At 39.8% G+C, this 22,625-nt stretch overlaps 1 protein-coding gene and 1 long non-coding RNA gene across 2 annotated transcripts in view; one reads left to right on the top strand and one right to left on the bottom strand.

Annotated features, from left to right (window-relative positions):
* Positions 1-21,996, top strand: part of LOC126926623 (homeotic protein Sex combs reduced) — a 46,469-nt gene extending 24,473 nt beyond the window's left edge. Inside the window, exon 2 of the mRNA XM_050743031.1 lies at positions 18,203-21,996. Coding sequence (XP_050598988.1) covers positions 18,203-18,507 — 305 coding nt within the window. The 3' untranslated portion in view covers positions 18,508-21,996. The remainder of the gene's footprint in view (positions 1-18,202) is intronic.
* Positions 1-22,625, bottom strand: part of LOC126926692 (uncharacterized) — a 222,543-nt gene that overhangs the window by 111,957 nt on the left and 87,961 nt on the right. The window lies entirely within an intron of this gene.

Below are 22,625 nucleotides of genomic sequence, written 5' to 3' on the forward strand. Positions count from 1 at the left end.
TTAAACGAAGAATAAGATCAGCAAGGTTAATAGACACATACGTAGCGGCACATGAGCCACATGAGAGGACATTCAAATCATGTTTTGGCCTCGGAGTATCAATATCATTAGGATACACGTAAAGTGAGAAATAAACTCGGGGCAAAACAATGTCGCTGCCCCGACCAGTATAAATAAACGCAGTAGTAAGAGTTTTAGTTACCAACGAGTTAGCGATCTTATTTGCGATTTACACACTGTCTTTAGCGAGTTTATTTATTAATTATTTTAAATACACATGACGGTTTTAATATCTCGTAATGTGTATTTAAAATAACATATATATAAATATAATTAATAATAAAATATTATTTTGTTTTATATAATATAAATACATAAATAATTATACATTTGTTTCCCAAGATATATAATAATATAATTATATATCTGAAGATTATAAAATAATAATATTTTATATACATTATTATATCTAAATATTTAATTATATATTATGAATTTCTTTTCAATTCAAGCCTTAAATATATTAAATTTTTATATAATTCAAATATACATATTTATATTTTTAAATATATATATTACAATTAATAATTATATATTTATGTTCCCCGAGATATATAATAATATAATTATATATCTGAAGATTATAAAATAATAATATTTTATATACATTATTATATTTAAATATTTAATTATATATTATGAATTTCTTTTCAATTCAAGCCTTAAATATATTAAATTTTTATATAATTCAAATGTATATATTTAGATTTTTAAATATATATATTACAATTAATAATTATATATTTATGTTTCCCAAGATATAATAATATAATTATATATCTGAAGATTATAAAATAATAATATTTTATATACATTATTGTATCTAAATATTTAATTATATATTATGAATTTCTTTTCAATTCAAGCCTTAAATATATTAAATTTTTATATAATTCAAATATACATATTTATATTTTTAAATATATATATTACAATTAATAATTATATATTTATGTTTCTCAAGATATATAATAATATAATTATATATCTGAAGATTATAAAATAATAATATTTTATATATATTATTGTATCTAAATATTTAATTATATATTATGAATTTCTTTCCAATTCAAGCTTTAAATATATTAAATTTTTATATAATTCAAATGTATATATTTATATTTTTAAATGTATATATTACAATTAATAATTATATATTTGTTTCCCAAGATATATAATAATATAATTATATATCTGAAGATTATAAAATAATAATATTTTATATACATTATTATATTTAAATATTTAATTATATATTATGAATTTCTTTTCAATTCAAGCTTTAAATATATTAAATTTTTATATAATTCAAATGTATATATTTATATTTTTAAATATATATATTACAATTAATAATTATATATTTATGTTTCCCAAGATATATAATAATATAATTATATATCTGAAGATTATAAAATAATAATATTTTATATACATTATTATATTTAAATATTTAATTATATATTATGAATTTCTTTTCAATTCGAGCCTTAAATATATTAAATTTTTATATAATTCAAATGTACATATTTATATTTTTAAATATATATATTAAATCAATAATTATATATTAATATATACTCATATATACCAAAAACCATTGTTTCCATTTTTTAAAAAATATTTTATGCTTAAAAAGTAACTTTTGTTATTTAATCTATTTATTTATTTAACGTAATTAAACATAAACGTTTCACAGAAGATGTTCATTAGTAAACGTATAAAATTATGAAGACGCACGAAGATGATCGAATTTCTCAACACCTTTCTTTTAAACCGACTGCAATACCGAAAGCTTTCGACATTCCTAAGCGCATTCCTAGCGCAATAAATTCCAAAGTTATATTTTCGCCCGTAGTCCATGCAGAATACCAAGGACGTTTGTGGCTCGGTGAGAGCGTATAAGGCAGAGCACGTAGAGAGCACGGAACATTGAAAAGGCAAGGACAGTGACATGAGTATCGGTGGCGTGGCGAGCCATACGTTATTCCACGAATGCATAAAGAGGCCTAAACGCTCTTATTATCGAAAAAGCATCGGGAGTAGCCGCGCACCGTGAACGCAAGATAATGCATTCGGAGGTTGTCCGTAGCTTCGAGTCGCGTGTTTCGAACGATCGAACCGTTGCCTGATGGATGGAGACGCGTATCCACTGTACACCCATTCTTCCTCAATCCCGCTCCATCGTTGCCTCATCGTCTTCCCTCTACGCACACGCAGATAGATGCGCCACACGGGTCCATATTCCTGGCGTCCCGTTTCTCTTCTTTCAGTGCCTCTCGTAGCACAAAAGTAACCCCTCGGCCGCAGCACAGTTTGTTGCGTCAATTCGATCCCCTGCGTCCACGCACTCGAAGATGGCTAATGTGTCGTTGTGGATTTCATGGGGCTGAGTGACCCACTGAAAGCACACCGTCTAATTTTGGGTCAGCTATGATTTATCGTGCTGCGTTCCCGAGGATTACGAGAAACGAGGATTACGAGGATCAAGGACGCGCTTACGAGCAATCGTACGATAATTCGAAACCAATTGCGGTGCCTGGGTTCTTCCTCTTCAGCTATTCTCAAGAATGCTAAATTTCATGAAATTCCACGTCACTTCCAGCCCAGTAGCGAACTATATTCTGTAGAAAACGTTAGGCCAATTAAGGTGCGCTAAGGGTATCGCGCGTGTCTATCTTCCGACGATTTTCGAAATTTTGTTAACCACTTGCACGGGCCAAAAAATGTACAAAATCGGCAAATTAAGAGCGATAGGGTTCGATGGTAAATAAAGTTTCTTCTGGAAATTATACAGTCGCTGTCTCGTGTCGCGGAGTAGCTGCGAACGGTTCAAGGTCATCGAGCATTCCAGGCACGTACGTCAATATTCCGTCGGTCCGCGAGCTCGCATAAAAGAGACGAAAGAAGGAGAGCCAAGCGCGACTTTCGTTGCCTGTCAACGGCTACAAAGTGCAGAAACGGTGGGGGTTGGCGTCGGCAACGACGAGAGGCGTTAATTGAATTTGGGTTCGTGTGGATTATTGTGAAGCGTTTAAAGCGGCCAGAAACAAACCTATTTGCGTCGGGGAGCTTTCTCGTGGAAGATAACAAATGATCCACGAGGCGGCCGGCTCGCAAACTTCGGCATAAAAGCTTCACCGGCAGAGAGAACCCGTCGTTCCCCCTCTCTTTCTCTGCCTGTTCGTCGAGGGATCGGGCATCGTTTCCTTCTTCAACCCCCTTTGCTGTTCTTTCGTTCGTTTTACCCGCGTCGTCCCCCCCCTCCCCTTCTCTCAGGGAAACCTCTCGCCGTGCCACGCGGATTGAAAAGCAATAGTTTTTCGATCTATTTATAACTGTCCGCTTCACACGGCCAACGCGGAACCAGAATCATCTAATTTGATTAGACCGCTTGCTCCTTGTGTTCTCTCCTTTTCTTTCAAAGGCAATGAGCGATATTAGATTTAAGAGACAATGGATGTTGAAAAGTGTTGGAGAGATAGCGTAGATTTGTTATAATACAACAGGATTATAGGTTATGGTTGCGTAATTTGAGAACAGTTTGCGTGTGATATGAGAAGAGAACAGCGAAGACTAGGATCAAATTTCCCTGATAGAGTCGCAGCGTATTGAACTCTGTAGGGTGGACAGAATGTCTTGGAAATAGTTAATACACGTGGACGCGTTTAGGGCCGTGTTGCGTGAAAGCGACGATGGTTTTAAGTGCAGAAGCGTCCACAAGATGTCACAACTTGCACGGAGGCCAGCCATTAACACCTCAAAACAATGATACAGATCGGATCAAAATATCGTCAGCAGTCATTCAGCCCACACTCTGCTGCTGTCTGACCAACCCATTCCACCCACGTGATCCACGTACCTCGACAATCCGAAAAATGGATGGGCTCGTAACGTCCAAAGTGCCTGTCTTTCCTTGCCTACTGTTCTCTGAAGACATTTCGGTCGGTTCAGAAGAAGCTCGTCATGGCTCATAAATACGGAGCTTTGAAAATGATTGCTTGGCCGGAATGTTCGCGGGACGAGTGATGATACGAACGTGTACGTTGTTTATCAGTGGAAATAGATCCGGCTTTCCAACGCGGATTTAACACGGTCGACAGGTCCTAGAGCTGTGCTGTCGGACGTACGGTAACAGGTGGATCGCGTAACGACCAGAGCGGATGGAGGCGAGCAGGACACGGCGTTTTCCTCGTCGCGGAATGTCGACAGGTCATTGATTTTGCGATCTTTGGCTGGCGATCGACCGCCAGCTGCGAAAGCACCGAAAGGTCACAAATCAACCGGGATGGGGTCTGAATGACGCAAAACACGCCTAGATAAATTTAAATCGCGCGCACCGATCCGGGCCGAGTCTAGCGTTTTCGCGATACCTCCGTTGCGATGGTCGCGACTGGCTAAGAGCCAGTCGTCGATGTGGTCCGACCTGATCCCTATCGTCCACGAGGTAATTGACTCCATGCAAGGAACCCTTTGCTCGAATAGTTCTAGCGCTAGGAAATATGAGGTTTCTTGGAAACGACGTGGTCTCCATTACACAGATTGGTTATACAATTGGGGAAGCTTGAAGGGAACGGTTCTTCGGAGGATGAAGCTTTGTGCAAACGTGGAACCACGGTGGTACAATTACGTGTATAGTTTGTTAATGTTGATTATGATCATCTTATCGAGATATTGATTGCTTTCGCATTTTCAACACGTTTCTGAAATTGTTCCCGAACTTGGTTATGCGAGGTAGAAGTTGAAGAATTATTAGAAGACTATGATCATGTTCTTCGGTAATGTCGCTTGTGATTTTCTTCTTCAGGCTGTTTGAAGTTGTTTCTGAACTGCATCATGTGAACCGAAGGGTTAAACAACGAGATGTTGGAAGCTCGAGAAAAGTTGAAAAACTGTGAAAAGATCAGGATGTTCTTCGGTAATTTCGCTTATGATTTTCTTCTTCAGGTTGTTTGAAGTTGTTTCTGAACTGCATCATGTGAACCGAAGGGTTAAACAACAAGATATTGAAAGCTCGAGAAAAGTTGAAGAATTGTTGAAATATTATGATTACGTTCTTTGATAATTTCTCTTATGATTTTCTTCTTTAGGTTGTTTGAAGTTGTTTCTCAACTGGGTCATGTGAACTAGATTAAACAACGAGATGTTGGAAGCTCGAGAAGAGTTGAAAAACTGTGAAAAGATTAGAATTATGTTCTTTGGTAATTTCGCTTATGATTTTCTTCTTCAGGTTGTTTGAAGTTGTTTCTGAACTGCATCATGTGAACCGAAGGGTTAAACAACGAGATATTGGAAGCTCGAGAAAAGTTGAAGAACTATCTAAAGATTATGATTATGTTCTTCGGTAATTTCGCTTATAATTTTCTTCTTCAGGCTGTTTGAAGTTGTTTTTGAACCGCATCATGTGAACTACAAGATTAAACAGCGAGATGTTGGAAGCTCGAGAAAACATCAGTTCTCTGTTTTGCAATATTTTCATTAGCCACGAACGGCGGTTCGAGGTTGGCTCGAAGACATCAGACACGTGCTGCAAGAAACGAACACCAGCGGAGGGTTAGCTTTTTTTCACAAGTTAGTCATAGTCTACCATCTGTTCCATTTCCCTCCATGCGTCCATTTTGTAATTATCAATTACACAACGATTTCTTTATCGATCACTATGTCGGCCATACTTTCATAATGAAATATTCCTGACTACTTATTCGTCGAATAATCTCTTCGTGACTTTCGTTTCTCAGCTAAAAACTGTCTTGGAAGCTGCACGATGGAAAAGTAAATACTGCAGGGTTGAGAGACGGGAAATCGGATTTCGACTAAAAATACCACGCTTTCCTTCTTCTAAAATTTCCACGTATACTAAATGGAAAATAGAAATTCCTGTTTTGAAACCTGCCAAGCGAACCGACCAAGAGAGAAATTAAAAGAAGACGAAAAATAAAAGACACGCGAAACAGTTAGCCGAATATCCAAGAGTCGAAACAACGACAACTTTTTAAGAGGCATTATCTCGTTGACTCGGCCCTGAGATCTTGAGGCCGTGGACCACCTAGGCTTGAAAGATGCAATCGTAATTGCATAATAGGCACGATAAACTGGCCGGGTTATTTATGAACCTACACTCTTCTTTTGTCGGCCGTGTCAATGGGGAGCTGGGATTTGAACGGTGCTGGATGTGTTTCAGTGGATCGGGCCACGATGTCGGGCCCGAGTAGATTTTAGATTTACATCGTCTTTGTCGTCGTGCCACGCGGTACTTCAGTCTCTTCTTCTTTTTCTTCCTCTTCTTCCTCTTCTCTTTCTCGTTCGGTTAATCTCTTCGGTCGAGGATTGATGATTTATAATTTCTCCGGACTCAGATTCCTGTTCGTAGTTATAAATACTTGTTGTTCTGGCGTTCGCCGCGTTCAGGCCTGATTTTCCCTGATAAACAGCCGTTGCTCTGTCCGATTGCTCTCATCGACCATTCGAGTCGCCGCTTTAGGGAATATTTGCAAACCTAACCTCAATATTTGATGCACAACGCAGGTCATAAGCGTTCAGAAAATATAACGCGAATGAGATAATGGATTTATAATAAAATAAGTAGGAAATAAAAGCAGTGATTGATAAATATTCCAATGTTTATAACTGACAGTGTATTTTGATTAATTTCTTTTCTTCTTTCTCCGAATTCTTCCTTAAAGATGGACGCCATATTGGCTCTCGCGTGGTCCATCGTATGATTATTTTGAAATATAAATAGCTACGCAAATATCATAAGCATTTCACTTTGGATACTACGTATATCTTCGCACTTTTCCATCTTCAAATTTTCCTTAAACAGATAAAAGTGCTCAGTCTACTCAGGAGTCACGATCATCGCAAATCATACTGTTACTTCGATCAGCAACATGTTGCTCTCCGCATTTCCATCGCTATCGCTATCATCGTTGTTAGCCACGCCAGTTCCCATCATGCAACGTAGACTCTATAGGGTTCTTCAGTTTGCAACGGCCATTTTGAGAAAATAGAAGCAATCGTGACGCGATGTTTGCACGTTATCACTCGCGCCCTCTTTGGAGTTCTAATTTTTTCTTTTTCTCTCTCTCTCTCTCTCTCTCTCTCTCTTACAACGAAAGCTGATTCTCTGGCCGAAGGCCGAATTCCACGACGTTCTTTCCGTACATTCCACACGGAGGTTTTCGTTTAATGAAATGCAAAGCATCTCTTGCATCGCGTAGCTCAACGAGCGCTGGATTTTTTGTCTACGTTTTCGGAATGCGCAGCATTCGCGGTCGCGCTTTCACAGAGAATGTTCGTGCGTCAAGAATGGTCGTTTTGCATGTTAACCATAAGACCTGCTTTGTTACTTTGAGCTCTATTTATATAAAATGCAGCGTTGCACATGGCTACATATTTGCATCGCTAATTTGTCCACCAATGGAAAGTTAATAAAATGTCACTACGTATATGAACAATATACATTTAATAAAAAATAAATTGATTATAAAACGATGTCACATTGATGCGATCATCGAAGATTTTTTCATATATCATATCATATATCATATATCATATTTCATTCATATATCATATATCATATATCATATCAAGTGCTAAGGATAATCCAAGTGAATATTCTGGCCTATTAATACAATTTATAATTAACTGTTTAAATATTCCTGTGATTTCTGCCAATTGTATACTTGCACCAAATATCTCGTACAGGGGTTAGATAAAATAATGGAGACACCCCTTATATGTCATACACATAGACATATAAGAAATATTCCCATTATTTTATCATATACATGTACGTATAACACATGAAACATATAAAAAGTATTTTCATTATCTTGTTCAACTGTTGTAACTTCTACATAAGTTTCCAGAATTATACCAAACTTTACTAAAGATAGCCAGGTCTCATTACAGTGCTATTGGGTTGGCAACTAAGTGACTGCGGATGTTGTCATTAGGTAGCATTGGTAAAATCTGCAACCATTTAGTTGCCAACGCAATACAATATATTTTAGATTTTCACGAGAAATCGCCCGCGATTTTCGATACACACTGTAGTTTTCGAATCGACAACTTCCATTGTAACTCGTATTCATACTTGTCTTTTCCTATTGTTCTAAAAACGCATAATTGTAACGAGACAGATAAAGAGAACGTGGGAGAAATAACCGTGCTTTTAGGTTGGCAACTAAGTGATTGCGGGTTTTGTCATTAGTTGGTAATGACAAAATCCGCAATCACTTAGTTACCAACCTAATACAATACATTTTCGACATTCGTACGAGAAATCGCTCACGATTTTCGATACACGCTATAGTATTCGAACCGACAACTATTTCTATTTGCTCTTGTAACTCGTTTTCGTAATTGTTTTTCCCTATCGTTCTAAAAACGGATAATTGTAACGAGACAGATAAAGATGGCGTGGGAGAAATAATCGTACTATTGGGTTGCACTATTGCGAGCACTCAAAAGGTTAATAATTTTAAACATAACATCCAGAGGTCAATTAAACAAAAATACGCAAAACGTTTTATTAAAATCACTTTAAATACAAGTACAGAGATAGTGTGTGCTGGTAATCATCGTAATCATCGCTCGCTGTTCGATTGTATGTCTCGCTCTTCTTTTAGGTTGACAACTAAGTGATTGCGGATTTTGTCGATATCACCTAGTGACAAAACCCGCAGTCACTTAGTTGCCAACCCAATAATACAATTTCAAATGTAAAAATCGCGACGGATCAGAGCCGCAGGCTAAAAAGACATTGCCCTTTAGATTTAAGCATTAGATTCAATTCAAAAACTCATTAAACACGACATAGTACCACGCCATAATAATTTACTTATAATTCTCAATGAGAAATGATTGTAAAATTCTTCCAAATAAAAAAAAAGAATAAAATATAAAAATTTCAGAACGTGTTTTCTCGTATTCCGAATATTCTCATGAGCTGTACATGTGAATATTATAATGCAGATAAATATTGATAAAAATTGTAAATTTCACGAAAGACAGGAGAGATCGGTCAACGAAACATCGAGGCTCGACTAACAACAAAGCAAAGTCTCCACTCACTCGACCCATAAACTTTTTTTACAGTTTCCAAGCATCGGGTAAACTGAGCTGCTCGTTATCATTAGGTCGCGAAACGTCGATGGTTTTTTTGCTTTCCTTGGAATTCCACGATCGATCGGCCAGATCGAAACGAACGATAAACCGCCGCTACTCGCTATTCCTATCAGATAATCGTTTAGATGCATGTGGCGGCGAGGGTTAACGGTGGTGAGTATTCTAAATATACATTCGTCGAGTCCGCTGTCGACCAGAGAAGCTCTATCATGCTTGCGCGTACAGCTCGCGACGGTTGTTGGAATGCGACACGCGGCCGTTTCAGATTCTGATGCTGTTCGGCTCGCTTAATCGAGCAATTCTACTTGTGCGGCTCACCAGTTGCTCGCCTCCTCACCGATAGTGCTGCCGCGGCCAACGCGATTAATTGCACGTCCACCGAGATAATCCCGCCTTCCTTTATGCGGATATCTGAATCACGCTGGATGTCCGTACGTTTGATCAAACGACGTTGCTTGGCTTTTCGCAACGATGGACGTGGTACTGATGGCAGTAGGTGGTTCACGGTGAATTTTGGTTTGCATTTCTTTTTATAAAAATATGATTATAAAATTTTGAAGGTTATGTTTTCTAAATGATCTTTTTATTCACCTTAGCACTGCTAACTTTTTCATCCTTTTCAACCCTCATTAATCCATCGCACCTGTATAATTTTATTATTTAATCGGTTAATTGTTTAATCGTTTACAGTTCAGTTTGATCGTGTCGATAATTACCCTGTTGGTGTAAATTTTATATTTGAAATCTGCGAGATGTTAGTATATTTTTAATTTTGCAATATGTTTCCAATATTATGTAAATTTCTTTCTATCGACGATATTGTTTATTATGGCGACAAAATTTTTGTTCCTTAACCCTCTGTACTAGAAATTCTATTTCAATTTCCTCAGCAACAGCTCCCAACGCTTTTAAGTGTCTTATTTGAAATTTACTTTAATTAAAAAATAAGACAATTTAAATAAATAAAGGAAGTAACAAATTCACTTAAATACCATTCACACTATTGTTGTATTTTCTAATTTTTAAGTGTATGATATATCTTGAAACAATTTCCAAAATTTCACAAAAAAACCTGGAACTCGACAAAGGAGCTGCTGAGATAAAAACTGATGTCGAGTCAGTGCAAAGGGTTAAGGGTTACTTAATGACTCCCTTAATCGATAGTGTCATCCACTATAGCCTTAAACCAGTCCAGCCCCTGATACTGCACTCTAAAAATCATCTATGGAAGATCTTGTTTATACGTGGAACTGGCGATGCCACCCCCGATCACGCTGTCACGAGAGACACAGAAAGGACAGCAGAACCGAAGGAGAACGGGGTTATCCCGGTCACGCGTTAGTCAGGCTGAACCAGCCGATCTGTCAGTCAGTCCGGTCAGGAACAGTCCCGATGCTGGCAGCCGGTGACACGTTCGGTACACAGGCTCGGCTCAGTGCGAATACACGCGCCGCGAGGCCGGTTCTATTAAGAGCGAGCCACGAAAACGCTAGACGACACGAGGTGACACCGAGATGCCTGACACGACACGAGCCTGCGCTTAGCGCGCAGTCTTTCATTCTACACCACACCGGTTGCCTTGGTGTCTTAACAGCACCGACAGCTATGCGACTCGTTGACCCTGTCGTTATTTCGCTCTCTTCTCCCCTATGGCCACGTCAAACATTTTTACGCAGTGAGACTCCCTCGGTGACGCTCGATGGAGCAAACTCCCGATTTTCTTCGGGAATTATTATTAGGCTAGACGCTGCTTCTTGCTTTTCCAGAGAGTAAATCTTTCAGAGTTTGCAGACAGTTTGGTAGGCTGGCACGGTGGTATTTTTTTATCTTCCAAGAAGTTTCAATCAAGTTTGATTCATTGATATATTTGTGTGTCTTCTTGTGTGTTTCTCCCAAGAAGTTTCAATCAACTTTGATTCATTGATATATTTGCGTGCTGTTGTTAGGATTATGGGAAATTTTGAGCTGCAAAATGCACACGACGCGCGAACATATTGTAATAAGGCGTCTAAAATGTAGCACTTTGAGTTCTAATAATTCTCCAGGTTCCATTTTCTATTTGTATTTGTAGAAATAAGAGTCATCAGTTTAGTTAATTTCATCTAACTAGCAATGATGTAGTCTTTGCTGGACCATTGTGAATAACGTCTTTAATTGTATTTTAGTTTCATATATATTCTTCCTCTTAATTGAAGAATCTAAGAAATTTGGAATTTGAGAAAGAAACGTAAAAATATGTTCGTTTGTAACTCTTGATATTTGCTATCAATGTGGTATTATGCTAACATCTGCAATTCCTATAATTACCAACGCCCATAGCAAATTGGTGAGAATTACGATCCTCTTCACGCACGACCACGTTTCATCGCCGGCTTCCTCCCCTTTTCTTTTGTTTATGCCGAGCATCTAGCGTAACACAAAAGCGAACGCTTGCAGCTGCTGCGAGTGTTAAGACACACATCGTTGACGGTCCGTATATTTTGTCATTAGATGCTCGATGAGTAACGATAGGAACGATACAAACATAATTAAAGTTGTACAAGCCCCTATCCTTCATTTTATTGAGAAAGGGAAAAAGATGCATATGATACTTTACATTTGAATTTCAACAAAACTGAAAAAACCGTTAATTAATATGTAGCGGCATTCGACACCAACTAGCGTCGAACGACAACAGCGCATTGGTAAGCGCCTTAGGTTACGAACGTTAGGATACAAAAATGAGAAGAAAAACAGCAGTACCCCAGCAGTGACATCTACACCAGCAGCAGAACTTATCTCAACAACTACTAACTAACACTTACACCTCAAATATTTAACACATAGGATCTGACCAGAAACACACTTTCGTTCGGAAGAAAGAAAGAAAGGAAGAAGGGAAAAGGAAGAAAGAAAGAAAGAGAATTTTAATAATACAGCGCGAATGCAAAGAAGTAAAACGCTTAATGCACTATTCAGAGCGAAAGCAATTGCAGAGAAAGATTGATTGCCAGTAGTTAGCGGAGATTTTTTCGCCGATTCATTCGCGTTCGAGAGATCCGATCTGGCCTCCATTAATAGTAACACGCTCTCGTAACAAACGCTTAATAAAACGTTGTTCCACGGCGATTCGCGCCAGCCAGTTTTTCTCTAATTACCGTGATACCTTGCTCACCAAGAAGGAAAAGAAAAACAACAGGCACGCGTGTCGTTAATTGCTTGCCGCCTTTCCGTTCGTTGAACTGATCGCGATTCTTCGTCCGCCCAGCGAACAGATTTATTCTTTCGCTAGGGAAACCCGATCGGAGATGTCGTGTCTTACGCCCACACCCGTTCAATTATCGTCGTGTGATCCAGCAAGCAGCTTAATTTCGACGGTTATTTTCGGTGTTCGAGATAATGTTACGAGAAAAAGCTAGTCTCGTGTTTTTTCGTTCGCCTTCTTTGTCTTGCTTGTCGTGGAATAAAATGATTTACGTGTTTACGTTCGTGTGGACCAAGTGTCTCTCGCGGGCCGACAGTCAGCTATATATGACAAATGGAGCAAGATTTCGAATAGTAAATGCACGTTTTACACAATTCGTATATAGAATTTCAATTGGAATGGAAGATTGCTGTACTATAAACGTTTTAAATTCTACGTAAATGAAACATCTGTCAAAAACATTCGATTGTTCAATTCAAATCTCCTTGTCTGAGGTAAATCAAAGAGCGATAAAAGCTGATCTATACTGTTGGGAATTTTGGATTTTAATTACTGAAATAATGGTATAGGAACACTAAATTTACACTTAGAATTTATATTACAATAGTTATATACTTATTTGATAAACGATTTCAAAGATATTCATCGATACACTTGCACGCGTCTCACCTTCTTCCATACCAGACTGTTAACTGACTGAACAGTTTACATTTCTTTGTTTTCAAGACGCCACGCACACACAACTTCCATACACTGATATTCACACACAAGTATCACTACTACGCAGCTAACCTTGTCTAGCACATAAAATTATACATATCTCAATATATACAGCGAATGGGAGGAAGTTTCAAAGAATAAATAGAAATTAAAAATTTATCGCATAAATATTGAGGAAAATATTAGGTTAGTATGATCACTAGTTCCTACATGCAAAGTTGGTACGACTTCTAACGACGTATCCGGTATGTTCATATGGCTGTACATTAAATATCGAACGCCAAAACCTATTTAATAACAATAAAATCATCTTTATATCTGTATAGAAATTAAGAAATTCCTCTATCATTCATACACTGGAATTATAAGAATAACTTGTACATTGCCAATCGGGTAATTCAAATTTGCACATAAAACAGAAGAGTGCGTTCAATCGTTCTAACCAAATTTTCTTGTTCAAAGCGAGTGAAAGAGCACTAAAAGGATTGAAAAAAATAGATTACTGTCCGGCAGACAATATTACAACAGTTTTGCGTGTTCCAAAAGGAAGGAAGGACGGTCGATCGCGAGTCCGAAACAAACGAAACGAGGCTCGACTTTCACCGGGACCCGCATTCTTCCGTCACACAGGCCGGTGCATCGACGTTGACAAGACGCGGCTAGCGATTAATCATCGCGTCGTGCGGGAAAAGAAAGAAAGTTTTAGCCCCGTGTATTCCAGTCACGGTGGATCGCGCCAGTTCGCCGCCGTATCTTTATCACCGACTGATAATGGATCATTATCCAGCCCTCTTTGTTCCGCCGGTTGAACGAACCCGTGGCCGAATACGAATCCGCGGACGCATTCACGGATTATTCAAAAGGCGGTCCTTACTCTCTCTCTCTCTCTCTCTCTTCTCTCTCTCTCTTTCGGGCTCGTACGCGTGTGCACGCTCGCGTCAGAGTGTTGCGAGAGGGCTCTGTTGTTGCAAATCCTTGGTCGTGGCATTCTTTCACAGCATTGGCCCGATGCGACGTGGACGAAACGCGCGGACGAGTCATTAATCATCGGTGGCGGAGGATTTAGAAAAAGCATCCGACCGGTGTCCTTCTCGATGACAGAGCCTAGGCACAGCTTGTTCTCTGGCTAATAGTTTGATACGCGTTTATGCCGCACGCGATGAACCGTGATTTTATTATTCGATCGACACAACCACGTTCTTTTTTTCTCGTTGCTTTTCAATCGCGCTTTTTTACCGACATTTTTATAGACGTTACCGACTGTTTACATTGTCCTATATTGTTCGTTGCGTGCGATATCTGATCTTATTGTATTCTACAAATCTCGCGATAAACACGCGTTTCGATAAACTAAGAAATTTGTAATATTTTTAGAAACACCAACGCACGATTAAAGGATGGAAGATCATGAATATCAACAGTGATCTTTTCGTGCATTTAGAAATTTGTAACAAGTAAGAAGATGCGATTGGGTGTGAAATTATTCAGAGAACGCGACAGAGTTAAAGGACGTAGTGGATGATATGTCGCGTTCGTTTCGTTGTTTAACAGAGACAATGTGGTACAAGGACGTGAAGGGAAAGTTCGTATTCACTGAATAGCATTTAGCAGCATTGTTAGATTAGGGATTAGAGAGCGCGGAATTTTACTTGTTCAAGGTTATTTCTTTAAGATACATCAGGTAGAGAATTCTTTTGTTGTTATTCATTCGCCTTAATGTTAGAGATTGGATAAGAATATTTTTTGAAATAACATTGAACAATAGATGCTAACATATATTCAACGATTTTATGACATATAGACTGATTTGCAAGTAGATTGCTACACCAAAAATAACAACTAATCACTATGCTTGTAACAGATTCTGAATGCGGTGATTATCGGCTTTCGAATCTTCAGCGTCGAATCAACTACTTTCAATTTGCAATCGCTTTCAACGCTACCATCCGATCGGTCCAACTCCACCCCCGCATTTAATTTCCAAATCTCCCGTGCATCGTCACCATCAATAATCTCCGCCCCCGTCTTCTGGCTGTTGCTTCTTCTTACTTCCATCTCGCGTATTTATATTTATCACATATATTATTATTCATATTTATTTATTTATTTATTTTTTCTTCGCGTTTATTCTCCATACATTCCCATTATTCTGACTAATTGGGAAAGAGACAAATAATTTATTTTCTAATTGAATATTTGAATTTTTGTAAAATTTATATAGCAACCATTGGAAGAATATTTCTCTTAATAATTTTGAAGCATCATTGAATGACTGAAAAACACATCCACTTAATTTGAACGTTTGCCACTTTGAATATAACTTAAAATTTGATTGAAATATAACTATCAATTTAGACTTGCTAATATTTAACAACTTCCAAAGCAACTTATCCAATTCCCTGAGCCCTTTTTCCAGAAAGTTTCTCCAGTTTCTCAATTCTAATTAAAAACTGAAAATTAAATTTCAAACACGTACTAAAAACCTCTTCATTTGAATCGATTCCACGTACATTTTACCCGAATGTATTCAACTCTTACCAACGTCCTATTCCAATTCTGCTTCCCTCAAACTATTGCCATTTTATAATACAAACTAACATAGCAATGACTATGGAGTTAACATCGTACAGTATCGAACTACTCGCGTGAGGATATTTCGTGCGTGTGGATGGCCAAGCGGATTGTCTCCACGCAGCGCCATAGGGCGTATCGACGTCAGCGGGACATGGCTGGCAATTAATCACCGGAAAGGATCCACAGCGAGGATCTACGGGAGGAGCACGCTGAGTGTCCCTCGGTGCCCCGTTCGGCGACGTCGGTACGCGTGCCGGCTTTATAGTTCGCGCGTTCGACTGTCGTATAATAATGAGCCCAGCCAGAAAAAGGAATTCCGTTTGGCCGTTACAAAACGGCTAGGTGCGCGCTGGATAAACGATATGCGGGTTCTCTCCAGTCGGACTACTATTTATTAAAAAGTCAGCTCGACGACGTGCTACATCGGCAGGAAAGTGATAACACGCGGCTCGAAAGGTCCGGTCATTAAGCTTCGCTGGACAGGAGGTGCGTCACTGGAAACTTTCCTCTGGAATCTCCAAAAGCAAGTTGATTTCCTCGTCGACGAGTTTCCACGCGGACAGCATTTATTTTCCGTGTGAATTCTGCCGGATGAAAGTCATAGGTTTTGCGAGGTGGTCGGCTTAAAACTTTGGATTTTCAATTTTTAATTAACAAAAGATCTTCCCATTTTTATTTACATTTCTGTACGAACTTTTTACACCGTGAACATCGACCTGGAATTTCTTAAGCCCGGTCATAGCCCGTAGTACGATGATCGGGCCGAACGTAAATATTACGGGCATAGCCCGTAGCGGATAATCGGGGAAAAAAGGTAAACATTACGAGCATAGACCGTAGTACGATGATCGGGCCAGACGTAAACATTACGGGCATAGCCCGTAGTAGATAATCGGGGCAAACGTAAATATTACGGACATAGTCAGTGGTACCACGATCGGGTCTGATTTTAATATTACGGGCATAGCCCGTAGTACGATGATCGGGCCAAACGTAAGTATTACGGGCATAGCCTGTAGTACGTACTACGCAAGCAAGACTGCGCGATCTTGTTTTCGTTTTCGGCTGAAAATTCTCGAACGTAAATCGTAGGTTAAGGGGTTGATTATTGAAATGATTGTTCGAGGCTCGACGTTTCACGGAAATTAAGATTTTCTTAGAACAGCACGTTTCACATGCTTTCCCACCGCTTACAAAGCCTGCTTTTCGCGCACGTGACCATGCAATAGCTTAGCCACATCGCCGTCCCTGAGAGAGTCGAGCTCTCCCTTGCGCACTGCTATTAATAGCCCGCTCATTATCGCTGTAAATGAGCCGATTCTTTAATATCCGCATTCACATGGATCTACGATGATCGCGAAGGGAATGGGGTTGCAGTTTATGGGGATCCGCTTAGCACCTGCTCGATTCGCTGATCCAAAACCATCGATATGACTCTGCCTGTCTGTATCGATTAATAAAAAGAGAACAGGTAGAAATTGCAGCAGCTTGTAAGTGAATTCTATTATCTTGCATCGGTTCTAGTTCTCCTCGGTCACCTTGTAAATCAACCTTATCAGACAGAAATCTAACGACCAGATGTATATTAAACGACAGGAATCGCGACGCCTGAGCAGCAAATTCCATCGATCAGGCTTCCTGAATCGATAAGATTACGCGAGCAACGATCAACGACACATGATTCACCGATTTCATAATGAGAGTATCGAGCGTTATTGTAATTGGGATATTAAAATGTTAGCGGTAAATCGGCGAGTCTAGCCGCGAGCCGCTGATTGCGTGGCTGGAAAAGCAGAAGTAACAGGTTATTGGTATTTAAAGGCGACCTCGAGATTTCTCCTGATGCTCGTTGCCCGAGCTATTCATTACCGAGTCTTTTGCAACGCACAGAGGATAGGTGTAATAGGCGGAGTATCGTAATAACAGCGTTGCAAAATTATTTATGGCTCGGGCGTGCTGAGCAAATAGGTAAAACAGCTGCCAAGTGACCAGTTCGCGATCCGGTAGCCACGGTCCATGTATTAGCCGCGACTCGTTGAAATAATTAACCAAGTCGTGAAGCGTTACACGCGTTCAGCCCAGCTATTATACGTCGTACGCGTTTCATCCTCTTGCCCCTGTCCCTTCTTTCTGCGTCGTTCGTGCGTAACGCTTCGATACATTGGATGATCGCGGATCTCTTCGACTTGTGTTATGACACATTCTCAATTCGATAGATCAATTTGATAGAAACATGCCTAGAAGATTGCCTTTAGCTGATAATTCTATGCAACCTATTTTAAGCTAAGTTGATCGAAAGTGGTGTCAGATGACTGCCACTCATGGTCGTTCCACCCAATGATCACTAATCGTAGATATCATAATCGAAGCTCAACCTTGGAAACTGCTTGGAAGATCCTTCTTCTTTAGGAATGTCCTTCCTTATTTAGGAAGATCCTCAAATTTCCATAAAAGAATCTCAAACTAAAGACACAGATTTTACGTTGTCATGTAAGGATCATGTAGTAACAGATGGATATATTTGTTTGGCAGGCACGGTGAACGCGAATGGCGAGGTGAAACGACAGAGGACGTCGTACACCAGGTACCAAACGCTGGAGCTGGAGAAGGAGTTCCACTTCAACCGCTACCTGACGAGGCGGCGTCGCATCGAGATCGCGCATGCCCTTTGCCTGACGGAACGTCAAATCAAGATCTGGTTCCAGAATCGACGGATGAAGTGGAAAAAGGAGCATAAGATGGCGAGCATGAACATTGTTCCGTACCACATGTCGCCGTATGGCCACCCTTACCAGTTCGCGCCCCACCCAGGCCAGTTCGCTCATTTGGCCACATAGGACGAGTTCTCGCCCGCCGAGCTCGGAGCACACGCTGTCCGGTTCCCCGGGATGTACGGCGAGCAGAACTTCTAAAAGGCTTTTTTCCTGTTCTCGGCTCGGTCGCCGTCACCAAAGACTATAGCAAGTCTCGCGTGACCTGGCGGCCCGAGACACTTCACTTCCAGTAGGACACGTGGTGAGACCCGACGAGGTCTGACACAGGCCACCGATGCCTCGACGGATTGTCACTCGTCAAGCAGAATTTCTACTTCTCTCATTCTTTTTATTCTTATCCCTCTCCGTCTCCTTCCTCTACCCGGGGCTTTCCGTCCTCTTCTCCCGTCGTCTTTTTGCTGGTATTCGAGTACTACAAGCGTTGCGTTCAGACGAGAAAGGGTTTTAGAGTTTTTATCACGAGGAACATCGACCTGACGTGTTTAAACTCTAAGAAACCAAACTTCCTGAAATTCATCGTGGTCTTACCATATTTTATGCTACTTTTTCTTACACGATCGATTGGAATTCGACGGTTCGTCGGTGTGTGCCTGTGTCCATCCATAAGATACTCCGTCACAATACAACTATTTGAAGTTGAAGGGAAGCCAAAAATTTTCTGCAAAGCACGCCGTGCGCCCGATTAAATGGACTGGACGCGCTCCGAGGGGCTCTCGCCGCGGCTGGATTACAAACGTACCGATGCTGAACGCGGACGAGGAGCCACCTCAGCGGGTGAGATAAAACCGCATCAGTAGTTTTTAAGGCTTAGAAATTAGCGGTCTAAGAAATTAATTAATTGAGCGACTAATTAATTAATTATCTTGTCTGGCTGCGCACTGTTCCGCATCTCTGGATCTATCCAAACCCTCCTACTACCCCCCTCCCACCCCTTGGTCCCCCTATCCAACCTATGCACATCGTTCCCTATATTCCGAATACGAAGGAGAAACTAAAAAAAGAAAGAACGAAAAACAGAGGATGCGCTGATGTACTTACTTAACTTCTTGTTTCTTCTTCCACTTCCTCTCTTCTCTTTCTGTTCTTTCGCTCGTTCTCGAAATCTATCTCTCTGCGAGGGTGCGTTCGTCGATGGAGATTCGCGAACCACGCAGTCTCCATCGGCGTACCGCGCAGTTTCTATGTGCACGTTAAAGTCTCTACTTCATAGTACGTAAGGTGCCTATTAATACTCGAGCCTATTCTCTGCCGTTTTTCGATAGAGGCTGCTGACAATTTTCAAGGTCCGCTCGGTCGACACGAAATAAGTCGCCAAATCGATGCGACAAAGCGCATGTTAACTTTATAGCGAGTAAGAACAGCCGATAGTTAAGAACAACCTGTTGTATCGCGCCTCGTTTGCTATACCGCAGTTCGTTAAGCCAAATCGATCAGAAAAATATCACTGCTTTCCTCTTCAATTTGCAACACTCTAAATGTACACATCTAATACACCAAGTCACTTGTTTCACACGATATTCCATGTTCCTCTTTTTTTTTTTCTCTTTTCTGCCGTGTTTTTTAAATATATGTTTATTTCCTATGTCTTCGTCATCAGATAACACTTCATGGATTTTGAATTTTCGATAGAATATTAAGAAGAAATCGGTGAGCAGCCGAAGATACAGCAAGCTCTCTGTAAATACCGCGGTCCGTGTTTTTTCTATGGCAGCTAACGATCGTCGTTTCAGAACGAATTACAATATGAACTGTTCTTTTTTACGACGATAACTTTAGGCGTAGTACGCGTGCGATTCAACCAGAGCAACGCAATTTCGATACGGAACCGTATGAAGTCGAGTCTCGTTGCACTCGCAGAATTCTCGCGTCGCGTCGTTGTTTATAATAGTTGCAAATGTTCGGTGCATTATACATACGATACAATATTGTTGGAAATTGTACAAGAATTAAAGAATGTACAACTTTTCGTCTAGAGGTAACAGAGATTTCCAAGTCAGCTGTTCACACGTACATATGCGAGATAAACACATTCGTGCCCGCGCATGCGTTTGCCGTTTGCCTGCGCGGTCGCAACTGCGCATAGCGACGCGACACCGCGTGCAATACGAGCGAATGAAGCGGAGTTTGTACAGCAAAACGGACGAACCGACAGAAAACGAGCGATTGTCCTTTGAGGAAGAGAAGGAAAAGGAAGAGGAAGTGGAATAGAAAGATTCCTCTACTTAATCGAACAAAACGGCAGGTGTATAAATGAATTTAGATAATGTGTTCGCGGCCGTGGTGCGTGCACGTTCGCGCGCTCGCGTTAATTGGTTTATCTTGTGATACGAAGACATGAAAAAAAGAAAAGCTATAATTAAACGAGGAAAAAAAATAAGATAAACAGCTAGCAGTCGCTCCGTGCTTAGTAAGATGTCGTGAACTGCGTAACCTTATGCGAAGCAAATTCGGAAGAATACAGGGATCTAAAAAAGTATATATTATCGATATTTAGAGAGAGAGAGAGAGAGAGAGTGAGTGAGAGGGAGAGAGAGCGCGAGAGAGAAAAAGATTACAAATGTAAGGTGAAAGCGAACAAGGCGGAAAGAGAGATGTAAGTGTAGGCTATAATGTTGAATTGTACATAGCTATTGAATATATGGCAACACAATATTGAACGACGTTATTATCGTACGAGGCGTTAACGAACGAGCCGATTCCTCCAGTTCTTTTGCAGTCGATAAGCGACAAAAAATGATGTATCCGTGCTTCGTGGAACGTAATTGTTTGTGATATCTGGCACAGATGCAGGATACAAGTTGTTCGAAGAACGAATCGAAACATATTTCCTATGTTGCAGAATCTTTCGTTATCGCCTGGTACTTTATATAGGAATATTTAAAGAAAAAGATAGTGAGGATTATAATAGTAATTATTATTATTATTATTAATATTATTACAATGATTATTGAAATTATTGACATTATTGCTATTATTCTATTGAGAGTGAGCCTGTTGCTAATGACTTGATCCAGTGTTAATATTGTATTTTATTTGTTTCGTTATTATTATTATTATTATTTTTTTTTTGTTGTTCACGCCGCGTGTCGTACACAACACGTTCCGTACCTATGAATGCAGAGTTCGGTTTTTCGCGCTCTTTAAAGGAAAAGAATCCGTCGTGAATGGGAGACGCGGAACGCGTGTCTTTTCGACGTTCGTCGTTTTACTTTCTTCAAGTCGACCGCGTCGCTCGGTAAACACGCGTCGCCGACTCCGTAGAAATCGAGGATGAAAAGAAACAGTGGTCAACGAAGCGAATGAGAAGAAGAAGAGGAAGCCTATTTACTCGTCAGGTGCGAAGGATGCGTTCTCCACTTTAAATTAAGCTCAAGTATTACGTTCGTGTAGCGTCAACTCAAATGTTACTTCATTCCATGTAATATACGTAATAGTCTAACTAAAAATACCTACTTAATACATCTACGTAACCTAGAGCACCGTACGTGTAAGGTCGCATAATTATATAATTTAAATTGTAATTATTAAATGATATGACGTACAGAAACATAAGATCGTTATTCATTACCTGATAATTCCGATACGTTAAGTTCGTGAAACTACTAATTATGGCTTCTAAAAGCCAACATAACCTACAATTACAGAAGAAAGAAATCGTTCAAGGTCCAGTACATAAATAATTTCGGCCATATTTACTCGTAAACTGTGCACATTTTGGTTAACGAAAAATATTAAGATTGCTTAAGGAAAAAAATACTTTCCCTCCGAGTGCAACAATAATTGTTGCGCATTACGAGATACCGAACGACTTAGCTGTCCGATAACGTAATCCTGAATTACCTTTAATCGGTGGAATAACACGACGCAACGCATAAAAATTGTGTTAATTACGGCGAGCTCGTAAAACGATAATTATTATGTTTACAATTACGGGCGATAGGACGAGGCCAGCCATTGCTGAAATTCCAGGCCGCGATAACATTCGAGTCGAAAGATCGAGCGATGCCCAGCCCAAAGGTTATCGGACCCAGTGCACGCGTGTACACGCGCATTTTTCTTCGACTGTAATAACGTTCAGTATGTGTAGATGGATCGTCCTCTAATTGGCCACACGTTTGACGAGTTTTCATTTCAATCGTAAGGAACAACGGTTCCATCTACCGAGAGCTCGTGAATTATCC

This window comes from Bombus affinis, chromosome 18 (genome assembly GCF_024516045.1).
Source record: "Bombus affinis isolate iyBomAffi1 chromosome 18, iyBomAffi1.2, whole genome shotgun sequence".
Taxonomy (NCBI): Eukaryota; Metazoa; Arthropoda; class Insecta; order Hymenoptera; family Apidae; genus Bombus; species Bombus affinis.